General features: G+C 40.0%; 1 protein-coding gene across 18 annotated transcripts in view; it reads left to right on the top strand.

Annotated features, from left to right (window-relative positions):
* Positions 1 to 22,918, top strand: part of LOC106869835 (serine/threonine-protein kinase tousled-like 2) — a 221,815-nt gene that overhangs the window by 110,727 nt on the left and 88,170 nt on the right. For all 18 annotated transcript variants that reach the window (XM_089358012.1, XM_089358005.1, XM_089358008.1 and 15 more), the window contains one exon: positions 18,531 to 18,615. In XM_089358012.1, the coding sequence (XP_089214138.1) occupies positions 18,531 to 18,615 (85 nt within the window). The remainder of the gene's footprint in view (positions 1 to 18,530; positions 18,616 to 22,918) is intronic.

The raw sequence follows: 22,918 nt of genomic DNA, 5'->3' as shown, positions 1-22,918 counted from the left end.
ATCATCATCATCATCATCATTGTATGTCATGTTTTCCATAAGAGAATGTGTTGAATGTTTTGCCATGGACTGACTTGCTAGGAGTCTGTTCTGGCCTCCGGTGTCTGCTGTGGCTTTGTTTCTACAACAGGTTGCCTTTCCTAATGCCAACCACTTTATAGACCATACCAGGTGCTTTCTTCATGGCCCTGTCACTCACTGGTGAGGCCATTAAGTGCTTGCTGGACAAAACCCCTTTATCTAAGTAGAGGTCGTTGTATTGAGGGATATGAAAATATGACAGAGGGTCAGGAACAATTGTCTTGCTAAAGAGGAGAATACATGGCTTCCCCAGTTGCAGAGAGAGAGAGAGAGAGAGAGTGAGGGGTGGGCTCAAGGTACAGGGTAAATATGAAAGAGGGAATAGGGTAAAGGAGCAGAAATGGTGGTTAAAAATTATATATGTATGTATATATATATGTATATATGTATGTATATATATATGTGTGTGTGTGTGTATATATGGTTATCAATTTGTATTGCAAGATTCCTGATGTGAAATCATGTGTTGAAACCGATATTGTTGTATTTTGGGCTGGTGTTTTTTTGTTTTGTTTTTCTTTGGAGTAAGTGGAGCGAAAACACACACAAAAACGAAAAGTGTCCCTGAAGAGGTCATTGATGTGTGTCGAGCGATTTCTGGACAATGGACATGAGTTAAAATAATAAAATTAAGAACAGTAATAAACAAATGGAGAAAAATATATAGTGTGCGTTTATTTGGGGTGGGTTGGGGTGGGGGAAGTGACCATCCCGAAATACAACAATATATCTATACACCCCCCCCCCCCCACACATATATATATATACACACACACATCATCATCATCATCATCATCGTTTAACGTCCGCTTTCCATGCTAGCATGGGTTGGACGATTTGACTGAGGACTGGTGAAACCGGATACATACATATTTATATATACACACACGCATATATATATATATGTGTGTGTGTGTGTGTGTGTGTGGCAGGCTTCTTCCAGTTTCTGTCTACCAAATTTACCCACAAGGCTTTGGTTGACCAGGGCTATAGTAGGAGGTACATGACTGTACCAGTGCAGTCTTCTCTCTTGTATGCTACATCTGATGCCTTGTACACCCAGTTCTTCTCTCAAATCACTGACACTCTGTCATATAAGCACACTGACATTGCATGTCCTCGGAAGTCACAACCCATGTCTCACTGCCATGTAGAATAGCTGTTTGTACCCGGGCATCTTATACACACACACCCCACATACATACAGCAGGCTTCATTCAGTTTCTGTCTATCACATCCACTCAAAAGGCTTTGGTCAACCCATAGCTGTATTAGGAGACACTTGCACAAGATGACATGCTGTAAGATTGAACTGGGAGCCATGCCCTTGGGAAGTAAACTTCTTACCACACGTCCACACTTATGCCTAATGTTAGAGAAGAAAAGTTCAAAGGTTAACGAGAAGAAAAAGTTCAAAAGTTAATCGATAGGGTTGCAACCCTGAGAAAGATGGATTGGGGAAAGTGCTTGGTATGGAATTGGTTGGGAGATACAATAGGGGAAGGCTATGGGGATGGGAGTGGTGGAGAAGGTTGCCAGTTCAGAGAACAAAGACCATTGATTGTAGCGGGAGGGGGGGCAATGGAGAAGACACAGGCAGTTGCGTTGTTGTGTTACATTTGTGAGGACTGGATGTGGCTCTGATTGCCTCTGGTCAAATGTCTTTTGTTGCGTTTTGCGGCAACAGTTCGACAAAAGCAGGAAGCAAACTAAGAAATGAAACTGTTTGATGTCTACCATTTTGATTTGTAACGCTTCCATGCATTTTTTCAAATACATATATACATATATATATATATTTTTTTCATTTTTAACTCTTTTCAGTATTTAAAAATGTAAGTTGAGTGTGTGTGTGTGTGTGTGTGCTGATTCAGTTGTAGTTATTGTTGGCAGTGAATGGCGGGGTGGGGGGCAGTGAAATGATGGGGTTGGTGGGTGGGGAGCTGAAAGATAGATACTGCTGATTTGTTCCTGAAAAGTGTTGGAGATGAAATAGAAGCACCATGAAGCATCTAGATTATAGATCTCACTGGGGTGTCGCCGTGGCAGTGGTGGTGGCGGTAGCGGTGGTGGTGGGAGTCTGTTGAACAACAACAGCAGCAGCTGCTACAAACCTTCTTCTTCTTCATCATCTTAGGAGATATATTTTGCTGGTCGTGGATTGACTGACATCTCAAGTCTATATAAAGATATTTCTGTACTACACGGCTTACATAGCATATAAGTTTCCATATTTTCCATCAGTCTCCATTCACTCTCACTCTCTCTCCCCCCCCCCACTCCTCTTCTAACCAGCGTTGTCTTGATATAGAATATGTTGTACGTAGATTTTCAATATTGGATTATTTCTACTTAGCAATTTATTCAGAACTTCAGAGGATTTAGATGTATATGGCAATTTTGAATAGTCATCATCATCATCATCATCATCATCATCACCATCACCATCATCATTGTTATTTATTTATTTATTTGGTGGTGCATTCAGTTTTGTCTCTCTGCATTGTGGCTTCAAGTCCTCCTATGGCTGACTTCTTTTTTTTTTTTTTTTTTGCATTTGTTCAAGGTTTTTTTTTTTTAATACTTTTTATATTTTTCCTTGATTCAGCCATTATTAGCCTGTGGCCCTGCTGGGTCACTCACTGCTTTGAGGAATCTCAGTCAAACAAACTGACCCCCAAGACTTATGTTTTAAAGCCTGGTACTTGCTCTATCGGTCCCCTTGACTGAACTGCTAAGTTACGAGGAGATAAACACACCAACATTGGTTGTCAAGCAATGGTGGGAGACAGACACAAGCACAAAGAGGCATACATATGACAAGCTTCTTTTCAGTTTCCATCTACCAAATCCACTCACAAGGCTTTGGTTGGCTTGAGGTTATAGTAGAAGACACTTGCTCGAGGTACCATTTATTTAATTTACTTGCTCAAGTTTGGATGAAAGGAGCAGTGTCCATGGTCCTTGAGGGTCCCCTGAGATTGATGATTAATATTATAATTTCATTTGATGGATTAGTGACTGGCTTGCATTCCGGTGGCATGTAAGATGCATCATCCGAACGTGGTCGATGCCAGTGTCCCCTGACTTGCTCCTGTGCCAGTCGCATGTAAAAAGCACCATCCGAATGTGGTCAGTGTCAGTGTCCCCTGACTGGTTCCCCTGCTGGTGGCACATAAAAAGCATCCACTATGCTCTTGGAGTGGTTGGCGTTAGCAAAGGGCATCAAGTTGTAGTAACATTGCTAAATCAGATTGGAGACTGGTGCAGCTGCTGGCTCTCCAGACCTCAGTCAAACCATCCAACCCATGTCAGCATGGAAAATGGATGTTAAGCGATGTTGATGATGATGGTGGTGGTGGTGGTGATGGTGATGATGATGATGATACCAGGTGTGTACTGGTAGAAAAATTCAATTGAACATTTCAATTCCATCCTTGCCAAGTTTCTTTTTTTTTTTTATCAATCAGTAAGGGGCTCTTGACAGTCATTGGGTCCGCTAGAAATAGCAGCCAAATCTTCAAATCACACTCCATCTATTCACCAATTTTCTTCTCCTACTATTCTTGGGAGTTCCATGAGGTAATACTACCCCCCCCACCTTGAGCGTAGATACTCTGTTAGAACAAACTATACTGCGGTGGATACCACGAGAGAAACTCTTAGATAGGTTTTTGGTGCAGAATGGACTCCTGTTTATATCGCTTGCGGGGAGATAAATCCCTGCCCCCTCCAGCACTGAGACCACCAGATCATGTGATTTTGACCTTCCTTGGTCTTATCAATGATTGCTACTCGACTGCTAGAGATAGTAACAACTTATTTCCTCACCTGCAATGTGTAGAAAATATATGTATGTGAAGGCGTATGGTTTAGTGGTTAAGGCATTCGGCTCATGATCGTAAGGTTGTGAGTTCAATTCCTGGCGACGCATTGTTTCCTTGAGCAAGACGCTTTATTTCACGTTGCTCCAGTCCACTCAGCTGGTAAAACTGAGTAGTACCTGTATTTCATAAAAGACCAACCTTGTCACATTCTGTGCCACACTGAAGCTCCCAGTGAACTACATGTGTCTGTGGAGTGCTCAGCCACTTGCACGTTAATTTCATGAGCAAGCTGATCCATTGAACCCAGATCAACTGGAACCGCGATTGTCATAACTGATGGAGTGTCAGTTTCTTATATAATTTATACAGAGAGATAGATAATAATAATAACAATAATGATAACGCTTTCTACTGTAAGCACAAGGCATGAAATTTGGGGAAGGGGGATAGTCGATTACATCGACCCCAGTGCGCAACTGGTACTTATTTTATTGACCTTGAAAGGATGAAAGGCAAAGTTGACCCTGGCGGTATTTGAACTCAGAACATGAAGACATACGAAATACCGCTGAGCATTTTGCCTGGCGTGCTAACGATCCCGCCAGCTCGCTGCCTTTGATAAGAATAATAATAATGATAATAATAATAGTGAAAATAGTTTCCTTACACAAATTTATGCTGTGTGTTACTTGTGCGAGGAAACTATCAACTAAATCAACTTGTTTCAAGTCTTATTGACTTCAGAATTATGAACAACAAAGTTGACCTTGGTGATGTTGATGATAATAATAATAATAATAATAATAATAATAATAATTTGTTTCTTTGTTTCTGTACCTGAAAAAAGTTGTTTTTATTTTTCCATTTACTTTCCTTTGTAATGAAAGATCAAAATTAGGTTATTATGAAATGTATGAGAGTCAAATAAAAGAGTTGGTGTCTGTGCTAATTTAGTGACAATCTATATTTATTAGCCATATTTTATCTACCTGGTGTTCTTGTATTCTGTCCTCAGCATTCAATAGTTAGTCTCTCTGTTGTGTCTACTTGGAGCAGTCCTTCTTTCTGCTGCGCATTTTCTTCGTACAGCAATCTTTTTTTTGTCGCATTACAATCTCTTTTCAGCCTCAGTGAACGCCTGTCCACAGCCATTATCTACATACTAGGCACAGGTGTGGCTGTGTGGTAAGAAGTTTGCTCCCCAACCACACGGTTCCTGGTTCAGTCCCACTGCGTAGCACCTTGGGCAAGGGTCTTATACTATAACCTCAGGCTGACCAAAGCCTTATGAGTGGATTTGGTAGACGGAAGTTGAAAGAAATCCGCTGTATGTGGGTGTGTATGTCTGTCTGTCTGTCTTTGTCCCTTTGACAACCAGTATAGGTGTGTTTATGTCCTTGTAACTTAGTGGTTTGGCAAAAGAGACTGATAGAATAAGTCAGGTTTAAAAATAAAAATATAAGTCCTGGGATTGATTTATTTGACTAAAAATTCAATGCAATCCCCTGGCTTGGCTGCAGTCTAAAGACTGAAACAAGTAGAACATTAAAAATGCTAAAGGATAGGAGTATTGGCCCCCATGCAAGCCCATTTTTACCTCTGGGGAGAAGTGATCCATATTAGTCTAACCTCTGTCCTTTGACCTGTCCAGGACTCACCAGGAGCTTGTGCTCCACTGGTTTAGCTCTTAGGGTCATTAAGGCATACAAGTCACAACACAACAATAAGGACTGGCCCCTGCGGTAGCTTTGCTATGTGTGTGTGTGTGTGTGTGTGTGTGTGAGTGAAGGTGCATGGCTCAGTGGTTAGAGTACCGGGTTCACAATCATGAGGTTCCATGCAGTGGTATTGAACCTGAAACCACATGGCTGCAATGCAAGCTTCTTAACCACACAACCACATCAGCACTGCCTTTACACACGCACGCACGCGCGCCAGGTTTCCATACAATTTCCATTTACAAAATTCAATCACAAAGCATTGATCAATCTGGAGGAGTAGTAGAAACCATTTGCCCAGGGTGCCATGCAGTGGTACTGAACCTGGAACCACATGGCTGCAATGCAAGCTTCTTAACCACGCAGCCACATCAGCATTGCCTCTACACACACACACACACACACACACACACGCATGATGAGTATATTCTGGCTATTTCACTGACCTGTTGTACATAATATAAATGAGGACTGATCTGTGGTGGTATTTATAGCAGCTGAGTCATGTTACTCTTGTGCTGCTTAGTCTTCTTGCTATACACACGTACACCATTTTGCCTAGCTAAGGGTGTGACCCTTTTATGAACTTAATTTAGCCACCAGTGAAGGGGCCTTTAAGCCAGTGGTTCTCAACTAGGGTCCGTTTGACCCTTGGTGGTCCCTGTAAGATTATGTTGTTAAAATTTTTACGTAATATATTGGTTATATTTCTACAATACATAAAATATCTTAATTTTTTAATACAATTCCTAGTAATATTTAATAATCTTTTCTGCTGAAATTTTGGGGGAGGGGCCAGTCAATTAGATCGACTCCAGTATGCAGCTGGTACTTAATTTATTGACCCTGAAAGGATGAAAAGCAAGGTCAACCTCGGTGGAATTTGAACTCAGAACGTAAAGACAGACGAAATACCGCTAAGCATTTCACCTGGCCTGCTAACGATTCCGCCAGCTCGCCGCCTTAATAATATTTAATAATGAAAGTATAATGGTTTTTTTTTTTTTAAACATCAAATGGCTGTGAGGGTTCACCAGAGTAAAATGGGAATCAAAGGGTTCCACAGGTAAAAGATGGTTGAGAACCACTGCTTTAAGCAGTTGCTGAACCTGTGAGAAATAGCAGCCAAATCTACCTCTTTAGAAAAAGCACATATTAGATATTGAGTTTAATCTAGCTGCCACTGCAGAAGTCACTAAGTAGTCACTGAGCTTGCCAGAAATAGCAGCCAGATCTACCTCTTTAGAAAAAGCACATATTAGATATTGAATTTAATCTAGCTGTCAACGAAGAAGTCACTAAGTAGTCACTGAGCTTGCCAGAAATAGCAGCCAAATCTACCTCTTTAGAAAAAGCACATATTAAATATTGAATTTAATCTAGCTGTCAATGAAGAAGTCACTAAGTAGTCACTGAGCTTGCCAGAAATAGCAGCCAAATCTACCTCTTTAGAAGCAGAAAACCTAGATACACTGTATCTGAAAACATGTTGGGAAAGATGGTTGAATATACCTTAAACCATTTAGCATTCAAATTATTCTGTCAAAGGTAATGCTTATTTATTCACATTATTTTGAATTAACCATGAATATTGTCTTGTAACTTTCGGTGATGTGATTGTTTATTTTTAGAATGAAATTGTCGGATGGGTGTGGTAGGTCAGATCTGACCAGTTTGAACATAAAACAGCGAGAGTATTTGGGATGGAGGTGTCTTGCTTAAATGCTAAAGGGTTAATTGTAAATCTGCTCGGTCAGGACTAATTGGCTGAAGTGGGACTCCATCGGTTATGACGACAAGTGTTCCAGCTGATCTGATCCACGGAACAACCAGCTCATGAAATTAATGTGCAAGTGGCTGAGCACTCCACAGACACACATACTTTTAACATAGTTCTCAGGGAGATTTAGTGTGACACAGAATGTGACAAGGCTTTTGCCAGCTGAGCGGACTGAAGGAACATGAAATAAAGTGTCTTGCTCAAAGACACAACACACACTGCCAGATATTGAACTCGTGGCCTTATGATTGTGAACCAAATACCCTAACCACAAGCCACGTGCCTTCACCGAGTCAGAACTAACCTGAATTTTACTAACACCACCACCACCAACAACAATCAAACTTTTCTTTAAGAAATTAAAGCAATCTTCATCTGTAAAATGGTTGGGGCCCAAATATTTGAAACATTTGCATCTTTCTGTAAAATTCTCTGCAACGAGAAGGGATCCCTTAAATCCCAGCTGCAAACTAAAACACAAGGGACTGAGTGAATTGGTTGAGTTGTGAGAGCATCTGACGGAGTGCGTTATAGTATTTGCTCTGGTACAGTAGGCTCTAAGTTCAAACCCTACTGATGCCAATTTTACTTTTCATGGACAACAGATGTTAAATGATGATGATGATGATGATGTTACTTGGTGTCCTCACTGGCAGTGGTACCATGAGAAAAGCATCAATATATTTTGTAAAGTGGCCAGCATTAGAGAGGTCATCCATTTGTAGAGGACCATGCCAAAGCAGACATTGGTGCCAAGTGCTGACGTCTGGCTCATTGAATCCTGTCAAACTGTCTGACTCATGCCAGCATGGGAAGCAGATGTTAAATGGTGTTGATGATGATAACAATGATGATTATGATGATAATGGAGTGGGTCGTTATGAGAGCAGACACAATATAATGCCCATTTCACAGGGTATGGGGCTGAAACTGAACCAAAGGCCTGTTGGTTGTTGGTGTTTGTCCAGCAAACTCCCTATCCACTTGTCCATCCTAGTGACAGTTGTGTAAGTAAATAAAACCAGTGTATACTGCACTAGTTATAGTCAAGCCAACTGTTATTGGAGTAGTTGCTAGAAATGGCAGCCAAATCTCCTCAGAACACACCTTATTATATTGGTTTCAAATTTTGGTGCAAGGCCAGCAATTTCAAGGGATGGTGCAAATCAATTCCATTAACCCCCAGTGTCCAGCTGGTCTTTTTTTTTGCCACCCCCGAAAGAATGAAAGGCAAAGTCAATCCCTGTGACATTTGCTCGCAGAATGTGAAGTTGGAAGAAATACCATTGAGCAATTTTCGGTGGTATGGTAATGGTTCTTCCAGCTTGCTACCTTATCAAGCTTTATTGTTATCAAATAAAAATGGGACACATTGTGTAATGTGGTCCTGCATGCCTTTAAAAAGACAGAGGTCACAATTGGAATACCTTTGCCTGTTTGATTAGCTCTGACCTGGAGCTTAACAACAACAACAAGTTATGGTCTGCTATATATTCTATTGTATTATTATACACACACACAGATATATATACAATACATACAGTCATACAAAACATACATAAGAATAAACACACACAAATATATACACACTCTTAAACACACATGCATATCCACACACACTCAGTGTGTAGCAGTGGTAGTAGTAGGTCTCTTGAGAAAGTGCTAAAGATGTGAGCTGATAAAACAAAGTGTTGTTGTTATCTATGTTAGTGGAATTGTCTAAAAATATTTCCACATATATTCTACCTCCTCTTGTCTCTGTCATCTTCCGCTGTATTTATCCTATTGTGTAGTTTACTGTCATCTCTTCTTCTCATCCTCCTCCCTCCTCATCATCCTCATCATCATCGTCACCATTGTCGTATCTTATCTCTTACAACATTGCTTGTGTCCTTCATCACCACCATCATAGTCATTGGTGCTGTGATCAGTAACACCACTTCCAGCATCAGCATCACTATCATCGTTATCATCATCACCACCACCACCGCCATTGTCACCATCACCATCAGCACCCATCATCATCATAACCACCAATACTATATCCACCACCCCTATCACCACCATCACCACAGCCTCAATTTCTACCATCAATGATTCCATTGCCAACATCATCTCTACAACCAGCATCAATATAATACAATATCCACTACCACCACCATCACCTCCAATATCAAATCCACCACCACCACCACCACCACCACCATATCCATTACCATCACAATCCAGCATCACCATCATCATAACCACAACAGCTTCCACAAATCTATGTGTTTTGCTTACCAATATTACGATTCTCGTTCGGTTTAGAATATTTTTTTTTATTAATTTATCTCTATTTTATTTCTATATTTGTGTTTCGTTTTTATTGTGTTATTTGTGTCATAATCATTGTTTATATCCCCGAGACATCTCTAATCAGGTCGATCTGTGATCAAAGGCATTCCAGTCATGACTAACTCACCTTTTATTCAAACATAGTGTTGTAGAATTACATTGTTGAAAGTGTCCTTCTGCGTTCAAGTCATGTGATGTGTGATTTTAGGGAAATTTTTCTGCTCTTTCTTGTAATTTTCTTGTCAACTTTTACCATCATCTTTTTGGGAATCAGTGGATAATGTACCATTCTTGGGTTGTGGATTTGCAGCATTGCTAGTAGACTGGGCAGAATGTCTTATAATATCTGCTCCATCTCTTTGCATTCTGAATTCAGATTCTTCCAAGTGTTTTAATTCTGGTCAGTGGCCCCTGTCATCGTCCCCTCAGTCACTGAGTGAAGGCGTCAAAGTACACCGTGATAAACTTCGGCACTGGCATCTCTCTGGACTTCAACAGATTTCTCATCATCTCTATATGTAGTTGTGCCTTTGATATGGGAGCTTTTGAAGTCCAAACATTGTGTGCATAGAACTGGTAATTCTTTGATCAGACTCACTTGCAAATGTCTGCAGTGTTTCAGAAACCTTGGGCACAGCCTCAACAGCAAGGAAATATCAATAATAGTTATTATTGTATTTCTTTAAATAATAATGGGTGCAGGCAGTGAAGGCTTGTGGCTTAGTGGTTAGGGTATTCAACTCACAATTGTAAGGGTATGAGTTCATTTCCCAGTGGCACAATTGTGTCCTTGAGCAAGACACTTCATTTCACATTGCTCCAGTTCACTCAGCTGGCAAAAATGAGTTGGACCTGCATTTTAAAGGGCCAGCCTTAGTAAATTTATTCTGTGTCGTGGTACAGCTCCTGGCCTTACCAGTTCCAATCAAATTGTCCAGCATGGAAAACAGATGTTAAATGATAGTGATGATGATATATGTATGTGTGTGTGTGTGTGTGTATAAAATTTAAACAACAAATGTAAAAGTTTCCTGAGTCGTACCAACTCATAAGGACTGGTTACCATGGCATATATATCCCCCAGCCGCATGGGACGCCGGTACGACGCAAGATTACTCATTTTTGCCAGCTGAGTGGAGCAACTGGAAATGAGGTGTTTTGCTCAAGTGCACAACATACTGCCCAGTCCAGGAATCGAAACCACAATCTTACGATCACAAGTCCAAAACCCTCATCACTAAGCCTTGTGCCTCTACTAACAGTAAATGCGGGCAGAAGTTGTTCAATTATGGCGGTCACCTCAGAATGTGGAGTTGGATCAGAGAGGAATGCTCTGAAATTATTGCCTCCTTGAAATATTTATCATGGAGTGACCACTTACCTCTGCTGCACCAAAATACTTGTTTCTGTCTTTCTGTCATATTTTGACCTCTCATCACCTGGATGAAATCCACATCCCTCAGTACTACCCATCCACCCTGAATTGAAAGGTCTTGTCCTGCAAGTTGCTTGGTGTCCTCATTGATGCCAGGGCCATGTAAAAAATACCCAGTACATTCTGTAAAGTTAGTGTTATGAAGGGCATCCAGCTGTGGAAACCATGCCAAAGCAGACAGTGGAGTTTAATGTGGTCCTCAGGCTCACCAGATCCTGTCAAGCTATCCAACCTATGGCAGCATGGAAAATAGTCATTAAATGAGGATAATGACGTGCTTAATTAAATTAATGGGTGATTAATGAACTAATAAATCAATGTCCTACAACGGTGATTTTTCTCATCACCACCTCAAAGTCAGTTTCTTCTGTATTGGAAATGTAAAATTGAATGAATTAATCTGAGCATGTTTCATCAATGCTGGACGTGATAAAATGTAAAATCAATTGTGTTTATTCTTCAACTCCTTTATCATTGGATAAAAGTGGCATCAACAAAATATGATATCCTGAGATGAAAGTTCTTGAGATGACAAGATGTGACAGCTTATCAGTTATCCTCCCCCCCCCCAAAAAAAAGAAGAAATGGAACAGGATGACCTGAAACAAATTCTGACTATTTCATTGAAAAAATAAAGACCTCCTCACTCTGAGGGTTTTGAACCTAAGAAATTCCCTCTGCTCTGATTGTACTACTTGAATTTATTATTATTCTTTCCCATGTCTTAGAGACGACAGAATAAACCAGGATTTTTGTGTGGGGTTTACCCTGATGAATTACCCTAAATAGACTGCCCTGCTATTGGGGATTCTGCTTATTTATTATTTATTTCTCTACTTTCTATTATATATGTCCTCTGTTATATCCCTTAATGTGGTAGTATCTCCCTTGATTGCTATTAACCTCTCATGTTTTTGTAATTTTTTTTTGGTGCTGTAACTCATCCTTCAATATTCTTCTCCATGTCTTGGGCCCTTGTGGCCAATAAAAGAAATCATGATTATTATTATTATTATTATTATTATTAAGGCACCGAGCTGGCAAAGTTGTTAACATGCTGGGCAAAATGCTTAGTGGGATTTCACCCGTTGCTAAGTTATGAGTTCAAATTCCACTGAGGGTTGACTTTGCTTTCATCCTTTTGGGGTCGATTAATTAAGTACCAGTGAAACACTGGGGTCGATGTAATCGACTAGTCCCCTCCCCCAAATTTCAGGCCTTTTGCCTTTAGTAGAAAGGATTATTATTTAAGACAGCGAGCTGGCAGAATTGTTAGCACACTGGACGGAATGCTTAGCGATATTTCACTCATTGCTACATTCTAAGTTGAAATTCCGCTGAGGTTAGCTTTACCTTTCATCCTTTCGGGGTCAATAAATTAAATACCAGTTATGCACTGAGGTTGATGTAATCAACTTAATCACTTCCCCCAAATTTGAGGCCTTGTGCTTCCAGTAGAAAGAATCATCATCATCATCATCATCATCATCATCATCATCACGTAAATAGCACCATTTGAGCGTGATCGTTACCAACGTCGCCTTACTGGCACTTGTACCGGTGGCACGTGAAAAAAACATTCAAGCGAGGTCGTTGCCAGTGCCGCTAGACTAGCTCCTGTGCATGAGGCACGTAAAAAACACCATTTTGAGCATGGCCGTTGCCAGTTTCGCCTGACTGGCCCTCATGCCGGTGGCACGTAAAAGCATCCACTACACTCTCAGAGTGGTTGGCGTTAGGAAGGGCATCCAGCTGTAGAAACTCTGCCAAATCAGATTGGAGTCTGGTGTAGCCATCTGGTTCACCAGTCCCCAGTCAAATCGTCCAACCCATGCTAGCATGGAAAGCAGACGTTAAACGATGATGATGATGATGGATGTGCCCTACATACGATGTGTGTTGTGCATACCAGTCAAGTGCTGGGGATCAGTGTAATCAACTGACCTCTTTCTCTTGAAATTGTTGACCTTGTTCTATTAAATTTCAAAACAATCATCATCATCATCGTTAAGGTGGCAAACTGGCAGAGTTTTGAGCATTTCCTGTCGCTTCTTGATCTGAGTTTGAATTCCACCGTGGTTGACTTTACTTTTCATTGTTTTGGGGTCAATAAATTAAGTACCAGTTGAGAACTGGGGTTGATGTGTTACTGACTAGCTCCTTCCCCCCAAATTTCAAGCCTTGTGCCTATAGTTGAAGTGATTATTATTATTATTATTATTATTATTATTATTATTATCGTTATCATTATTATTGTTTTTTATTATTATCATTATTATTATTATCATTATTGTTGTTATTATTATTATTATTATTATTATTATTGTTATTATTAATTATGTATTTATGTATTTACTCCACATTTTACTTCCTCTTCATACATGGCAGAATAAATAATTCGTTAAACATGTGTGCAATTGTCAAGCTTTTTTTTTTATATATTTTTTATTTCAACTAACTTCCTAAGCCATCATCTTGGTATTGCCAACCAAGAACAACTCTTGACAAGGCGGATGATGATGATGATGATGATGGTGACAACAACAATATTAGTAATAATGATAATAATAATAATGATGAATTTGTGACTTAATAGAATATGGTTAAGAGATTAGCTATCAGTGGCTGTTTTTTCCATTCTCTTTCCTGCACATCTTGATGAGTTATTCTCAAAGACAGAATGAACATCTGACGAAGGTTCACTCCATTGGTTAAATAGTCTATGAAATTGATGGATGCTATTTCCCAACATGCACTCCATGTTTTTGCTGTTGGTAACCTGTAAAGTGATAATGCGTCTTATTGATTTGGATTTATTGGTTCCCGGTAAATTTCCATAGTTTTCATTACACCATCACTGCAAACATCAAATTTTCCACCTCCTCCTTCTCCTCCTCCTCCCCGCTGCCACCCCACTCCCACCCACCACCTCTCTTGCCGTCTCTTCTTAGCTCTCTTGTACAAATGCTTAGGTGGCTTGTGAATTCTTTCACTTTTCTTTCATATGGAAATTGTAATGCCATTTACCCCCCCCCCCCCCCCGCCTCCTCTCTCTTCTCTTCTCGTCTGAATTAACTCTCAGATCGGCCGCCGTTTTAGCTTTTAAACACACGCAATAAACAACATGTCGCTGTTTTAATTGTTAACCGAAATAGTATTCTGTGTGTGTGTGTGTGTGTGTGTGAAAGTAAATATGAGATGTGTTATCTTGTGTTGTTGTATGAACATGCTCACTGACATGTGGTTACGCCTATTAGCATATATGTATGTATGTATTTATACATACACAAACACATCCACATGCACCCATCTATCTCTCTCTCTCATTATATATATATATATATATATATATATATATATATATAGTATGTGTGTGTGTGTATAGGTGTGTGTATGGATATGTATGTGTATATCTATAAGTGTATTTGTATGTGTGTGTGTATATGTATGTGTGTGTATAAGTGTGTATGTATATCTGTCTATGTGTGTGTGTGTGTGTATATATATATAGAGAGAGAGTGACGGAGTATGTGTACATACATCCATCTGTCTATTTATCTGTGTGTCTACGCATGTGTGTGTGTGTATGTATGTATATATATATATATATTATGTAATATGTTCTCCCCCCCTCCCCTCCTCCTGCCCTTTGAGTTCACCGAATCCTGTACAGTATCATCCATTACATTTGTATGCATATTAAATTGTATTTAATGGTTAGCAAAGTTTCAAAAATATCTCCCAGACCAGATCGTTATCATTTATCTCTTGTGCAATACCTGAGTCTCTAGTCTTTTTGTTTGTTTGGTTGTTTGTTTTTGTTCAACAATGACAAAACAACAAAACACTGGGGCAATTACAATAACATTCTCTTTTCTTTTTATTTATTAATTTTTTTTTTTTATCTATCTATTCCCCCCACCCACCCAACCGTCGCCCCCCCCCCCACTCTCTCCAAATCATTTGGCTCCTTCTTACTGGTCACAAAATTTCTAACCATCACTGCTGTTACTGCGGGTGGGGGGTTCTACCGTCACCACCACCACCACCATCACTGCTGCTGCTGCTAGCACAGTCACCATCATCACTCCTGCTCCTACCCCCTCCACCACCATTATCAACATGGTCCCTGCCTCCACCATCTTTATCATCTGCTGCACACACCTTCCTCCTGACCTCAAAATTATTACATTATTATATTGCTTTTAGTTACACACACACTACCTTGTATATACACACATGTATCAATACAGATGCATATACACCCCCCCCACACACACACAGTCATATATGCATGCATACCCCCCCCCACACACACACACGGTCATATATGCTTATACACACACACACATACATACATAATCTGTTAATATCTCCACGTCCTCATCTCATCTGCTGCTGGTGTAGATAATAATAAGATGTGTGATATCCATCTGATTGATGTACACATCATTTGAAGCTTGCCTCATAGCCTCACTCTGTAAAACTGACTCTCAGACTCTTCAGCAGTCAGCCTGGAATCATTTATTTATTTATTTGTTCTTCTTGAAGCTCTCTGCTTCTCTCTATCGCTATGTCTTCTGCTTGATGTTGTTGTTGTTGGTCTTCTGCTTTAAAATATTGAGCTTTCTTCTGATGTCTCTGATGAAACAGCCACAGGGCTTTGTATATTCTATTGGTGGCATCAGTTATTGGAACATGGCCATGCTGTAGCACTCTCATCAAGACAAGTCTCAGACAATGTCTACCCTGGTATTTCTGTTAGGCATTCAACACAATGATTCTACCATTCCTCATCAACATATATCTGTGTGTGTGTGGGTGGGTGTCTGGTGTATATATATATATTTATTTGTATGCATGCATGGTGGAGGCGCAATGGCCCAGTGATTAGGGCAGCAGAATTGCAGTTGTAGAATCGTGGTTTTGATTCCCAGACTGGGCATTGTGAGTGTTTATTGGGTGAAAACATTTAAAGCTCCACAAGGCTCTGGCAGGGGATGGTGGCGAACCCTGCTGTACTCTTCCACCACAACTTTCTCTCACTTTTTATTCCTGTTTCTGTTGTGCCTGTAATTCAAAAGGGCCGACCTTGTCACACTCTGTGTCACGCTGCATCTCCCCGAGAACTACATTAAGGGTACACATGTTTGAGGAGTGCTCAGCCACTTGCACGTTAATTTCATTAGCAGGCTGTTCCATTAATCGGATCAACTGGAACCCTCAATGTCGTAAGCGACGGAGTGCCACGGTGTATGCATGTATGTGTGTAGGTACAGGGATGTTTGTGCGGTTCAAAAGTTTACCTCCTAATCATATGGTTTCTAGTTCATTCCTGCTAAGCAGCACCTTGGGCGAATTTCCTCTACTGTAGCCCTATGCTAACTAAAATCCCTTTGAGTGGATTTAGTAGACGGAATCTGAAAGAACTTTGTTATGTGTGAGCGTGTTATATGTGGGTGTGTGAGCGCATGCATATATATATATATATATATATATATATATATATATAAAAATTTAAGGAATGGAGTAAACGCATGTTATAGCTGCATACTTTATTCCGACATATGTTTCGAAGAATTACAATTTATGCGATCCATAGGAATCGTCGATGTTAAAAATGTAAACTTCTCCTCAGGGAATGTATGGGAACCATCTTAAACGTAAGACATTATGGCCGAGTATGATAACTATCATTTATAAAGTATGCAGTTATAACATGCGTTTACTCCATTCTTTAAATTTTTAAATATACTCAAATACCCAAAATATCAAGGAGTTTCTGCCTCACCAACAGGAATTACACCACAGTTATTTTGTGATCTTTGCTACCTTGGTTTCTATTAACCCATTTATTCTATCCGAATTATTATTTATTAGGATAAAATAAATACATATATATATATATATATATATATATATATATATATATATATATATATATATATATATATATATAATCAAAGAGTCTGGTGCTGGTCTGTGGCTACAAGACTAACAGTATGTAGTTGATCTATAAAAAGAGCTCAGTGGATGAGCAGTGAGGAGTGGAGAACCCTACGTTTCAGACAGAGTCCTTCTTCTGAGAAATGGTGAAAGGAGAGAAATTAGTGAGAGACAGCAGAGTGTTTTATCCTCTAGATTAGAAAAAAAAGTGACTGCAAATGATAAAGAACACAGGTCCACCAAAGCTTCATATATGAGTAGGAAGTGAGAAGCAGAATGAAGGAGGTTGAAGTAAAGAGGAATGGAATAAGGATAGAATCAGGCACAGTCTAGAGTGAAGGGAAAAGGTGACGTGAGAGTGAAGTTGAAGGAAGGGTTTAATGAATTAAGAGGAGGTGGAGCAGTGAGTGAGTTCATATTACCAATGCGCGTGTCGGTCTGTAACCAATGGCTTCCTGATGGTGTTGTTTGGTTGCAGTCCACCGTGAGGGCATCACCAAGCTTCTTGACATGTCGCACGATCTTTGAAAGCAAAAGGCTTATCTTGTCTATTGTGGTTGCACTCCTATTGCGGTTATTATTTTGCTATCACAAGGTTTGAACGTGGAAGTTTTGATTGATGAATTGTTGGAAAACCATGTTTGCAGTATGAAGCCAAATCTCTGTTGAATTCATTCGTTTTGGCCCCCTTTGTATGTCTTCTGTTTGTTGAGTTGGTTGAGGCATTTGTCAGTCAGTTACCATTGTTCTTTGGAACATGGTCAGAGTGAAATCAAAGATGCAGTTTATAAACCAATGAATGGAACAGCTTTACACAAGATACTAGGCTTGGTTTCACATGCTGCTAGAAATAGCAGCCTAGATTACCCTCAAATCGAACTCTTTCGTCATAGACACAGTAGTTTACATTGCACAATGTAATCCTGTATGGCTAAAAAGAAAACGGCAGTTGTGACTGGAATGCTTTTGGTCATAAGTCTACCCATGTAAGGAACCCCTAGTCTACATCATCATCATCGTCGTTTAATGTCTGCTTTCCATGCTAGCATGGGTTGGATGATTTGACTGAGGACTGGTAGAACAGGAGGCAACACCAGGCTCCAATCTGATTTGGCAGAGTTTCTACAGCTGGATGCCCTTCCTAACGCCAACCACTCCGAGAGTGTAGTGGGTGCTTTTACGTGCCACCGGCACGAGGGCCAGTCTGGCGGTACTGGCGACGGCCTAATTCGTTGTTTTTTTCTAACATACAACACTTTGTCAGTTTCACATCGGTTGCTTAAATCTTTCTATTATTCACAGTTTGTTTCCCTTTCAGAAATTTTTGTGCCATTTTCAGTTAATTTTATCTTTGATTCTTCAAAAAAACAATTGGATTTTTTTCTTTTTCTTTTTTTCCTGTCTAGATGCCACAGACGCCTGACAAAACGAAAACGCCTACAGAACGGAAGCGCAAACGAAAAAATAATGTAGATAATAATTGTGAAGCAGGTAAGAATTTCTTTGCAGTTTTCAATTTATTTCCCCAGAACTTTGAGAAATTTTGCTTCAACAGTTAACACCCTGTTGAAAATTTTTTAAATCAGATGCTCAAAACAAGCAGAAAATACCAAAAGTTGGCCTTGTTTATTCAGATGCTTATAGTGTATGCACTTGTGGTCAGATTATTGGGAAAGTTAACATTATTGTTGAAAAAGTAACGTAAGTCGTCACTTATGGTAAAAAAAAAATTGTGCATGTTTGGTTTTTTTCTTTTATTTGTTTCAGTCATTTGACTGCAGCCATGCTGGAGCACTGCCTTTAGTCAAATAAATCGACCCCAGGACTTATTCTTTGTTAGCCTAGTACTTATTTATCAATCACTTTTACTGAACTAAGTTACGGGGGACGTAAACACACAAACACACACACACACACACACATATACACACTCAACGGGCTTCTTTCAGTTTCTGTCTACCAAATCCACTCACAATGTTTTGGTTGGCTTGAGGCTATAGCAGAAGGAAATGCACCCCCAGGAATTGAACTCACAACCTTACGATTATGAGTTGAATACCCCCACCGCGAAGCCAGGTGCCTTCACATTGAGAGCATGAACTATTCCTGGAATGTAACTTTTCCAATGGCATTGCTTCAAAATGCAATGGACGTTTGGTCTTGGAATTTCTATCTCACAGCTCATTTGCTGTTCATATTTTCTTGAACTTTGGCAATATGTTTCCAGCCCCCTTTCTTCCTTTGCGGGGTTCATCAAGGTCTGAGGTCTTCCTGGGCATTTCTTGTGGACATTCTGAACAGTTCTACCTGCTTCAAACTTGAGTGATTGTAAGCTATTACAGTGGATCTGTTTGAACCTCAAACTCACTCCCAAACGATCTTTGCAGTTTGACTGCTTTTCCAACTTTCCAGCAGCACTTTGGGACAGATTTCCTTTGTTCGAAGCTTAACCTGGCTTCCATCATTATTTGTAATGGGTTAAACTTAAAAAGAAATGAAAATTAAGTGAAATATCAGCTGTTAGGGGACACCCTGGATGTGTGTATTATGTGTGTTTACCTGTCCAGAACGCCAGAAATTCCATTTCCCATGATAGTGTTACTTTGTTCCTTTTGTCACTTAATAATGTGTGCAAGTGTGTGTGCGAGTGAGAGTCGGTATGTGTATGTAGGTGTGCATGTAGGTACACACACACATGTGCATACACTGTGTGTCCATAAATTCTCTTTACAATTTAATTCAAAATGTTGTAGAAGCTGTGAAGATAATTTATAGACACCCTATATATATATATATATATATGAATCTGTTTCTTGGAATAATAGTATCTGGCCTAAAGGAAGGTGATACACTGGGTTGCACGAAGGAAGAAATCCTGAGAAGAAGATTACTTTTGTAATTGCTTTATTTCTAATATTCCTTGTTTGCATCAGTGGAATATTTTATTGATTCGTTGTTTGTATATTTTTAGGGGAGATTTTTTGTTTGTTTTTGTTTCTTTTGCATCTTGCTCAAGTAATTCTCTAGCTGGATGCCATTCCTTACCAGTAGCCAATGAACTGTAAAGTAGGAAGACCTGTTTATTGGACAGATTTGATGATAATAATGATGATGATGATAGTGGTGGTGCTGGTGGTGGTTGTGGGGGGGGGGGGTTGTGTTTCCAGGATGAAATCCAAAACAACATGGGGATGGGGATAAAGGACATTTAGGATGTTTGCTCAGGTTACAAGAACTTGGGTTCTTTTGACAGGTTTACGAAGGCAAAAAGATTTAAGTGTTCTGCTCAGGGACACCAACTTCTAGCTACAGTTGCAAGTAATAAACCCCTGACCAAATCGGTCATTATTCCAGGTCCTTTATTGACTGTAGAGGCCAACAGATATATATTATATAAATATATATATATATAGGTGCAGGAGTGGCTGTGTGGTAAGTAGCTTGCTTACCAACCACATAGTTCTGGGTTCAGTCCCGCTGCGTGGCACCTTGAGCAAGTGTCTTCTACTATAGCCTCAGGCCGACCAAAGCCTTGTGGATTTGGTAGACGGAAACTGAAAGAAGCCTGTCGTATATATGTATGTATATATATATGTGTATGTGTTTGTGTTTGTCCCCCCAACATCGCTTGACAACCAGTGCTGGTGTGTTTACGTCCCCGTAACTTAGCGGTTCGCAAAAGAGACCAATATAATAAGTAGTTTCAGTCCCTGGACCAGGATGTGCATTTCGTGTTGCTCCAGTTGACTCAACTGTAAATGAATAACCTTGCAAAGGACTGGCATCCCATCCATGGGAAGTGTTGTGACCTCAGTCCCCATAGAAACTGAGTAACAGGCCCAAAAAGTCCTAGGACCTGAGACTGTAATGTCCAAGGGTTGATGATGATTGCAGTGGTAACCTTATATATCATCTTTATGACCTTCTTCTTCTTCTTCTTCTTCTTCTTCTTCTTCTTCTTCTTCTTCTCCTTCTCCTTCTTCTTCTCCTTCTCCTTCTCCTTCTTCTCTGTCATGTACATGAGGAAATTCTTCCGCATGTAGTTGATTGCCAACCCTGAAATGGAAAGAGAAAAATGTTAACGGAAAGCTATCAACTGAAACAACGTCTTGTCTAAGCCAATTAACAGAAGTCAATTAAATCTAATTAGCTGTAATAAGTCTTGGAAGTAATTTTATAATTTGCACAGAGTGGTCTTTTTACACTTAAAATTGTATTTATTGATAAATGTGAGCTTTGTGGTTTAGAGATTTTTGCTGTTCATCCACAGGTCAAGCATTCAAAGGTCTTCCAAGCATGGCCATCACCTACTACAAGAATCTGCTCTGTCCCACCCCTTTTCTCATTCCTTAAATTAACATAAACCCCCCCCCCCCCCCCCAAATCACTTCATCAGGTTTCACAATCTTGTGAGGTGCATGGTGACCTCACTGGTGCTGCTGTCACTCCAAAAACAAAGTGGACCCAGTACACATTCTGAAGAGGTTGGCTTTGGGAAGGGCATCCTGCTCTAGAAACCCTGCCAAAGCAGAGGCACACTATGATGCAGTCCCCCTGGGTCTTGATGAACCTTGCAACCCATGCCAGCACTTAATGATGATGTTGATATATCCTGTATCTCCTGCTACTCCAACTGCCCTTAACTGGTTGGTATCATACACCCCTCGATCCAACACATTTGTCTCTCTTTCTCCGCCTGCTCTTCAAACTATCCCTATCCACTGACCACTGTATTCATTCGTTCCCCCCCCCCCCGAATATCAACCCTCCCCTGAAATTCCCTTCTTATCCATATTTTTCCTGCAGTTGTTGAATTGAATGTCAACCACATCGATCTGACTGACCTGGGAGAGCCTGTAAAAGTCCTCACCTCTTCACTCTCTGCAAATATCAATCTGTCAATCTATCAATCTCTCTACGAGCATTAATCTGTGTATATATATATATGTGTGTGTGTGTAGACACAACACACACATTGTTTGTGCAGAATTGGTTATATTCTTTAGCAGAATCGTTACCATGCCAGGCGAAATGCTTAGCAGTATTTCGTCTGTCTTTACATTCTAAGTTGAAATTCCACCAAGGTTGACTTTGCCTTTCATCCTTTCGGGGTCGATAAATTAAGTACCAGTTGTGTACTGGGGTCAATCTAATTGACTGGCTCCCTCTCCAAAAATTTCAGGCCTTGCACCAAGAGTAAAAAAAAAAAAAACAGAATTGGTTATGTTCTACATAGAATGCAAAAGATGTCTGTGAGTTTGACACATAGGACTGGGTAATTTCGTCAGTTAAGTTCTGCATGAAACTCTTGTTGTATTCCACAGAGTTTAATGTAAATTAATCTTGAAATTGAACAGTATGACCCTGCATAGGTCAAACATTGGCCCTTTCAGTTATTACACTTACAATCTGTCAGACGGGTCGTTTAACCAATTTCACTCACAAGGTTATGGTGGAAGACAGACTTGCTTAAGGTGGTGCATAGCAAGATTGAACCTGAGATCTTTGGCCACAAAGCCAACTCGCATACATTTTGCACTTTTGTTTTTTCTGCCTTTTTATTAAAAGATATTGAAATATTGTGAAACAATACCTTGGTGAGGTGGTAGAAAACCCCAGTGTGTGTGTGCGTGTCTCTCTCTCTCTCTCTATTTCTACTTGACTCTCAAGAATCATTTCATTACACTAAATCTCTACCTCATATAGATACACACATACACACACATGTGCTCACACACACACTCTTACTGTTGCTTTTTCAAATGCATACACACATACACACACTTATACACAC

The sequence above is a fragment of the Octopus bimaculoides genome, chromosome 9 (assembly GCF_046866305.1).
Source record: "Octopus bimaculoides isolate indiv1 chromosome 9, ASM4686630v1, whole genome shotgun sequence".
NCBI classification, from domain to species: Eukaryota; Metazoa; Mollusca; class Cephalopoda; order Octopoda; family Octopodidae; genus Octopus; species Octopus bimaculoides.
The sequence above is the reverse complement of the archived record's forward strand: the minus strand, read 5'-3'. Positions and strand labels throughout refer to the sequence as shown.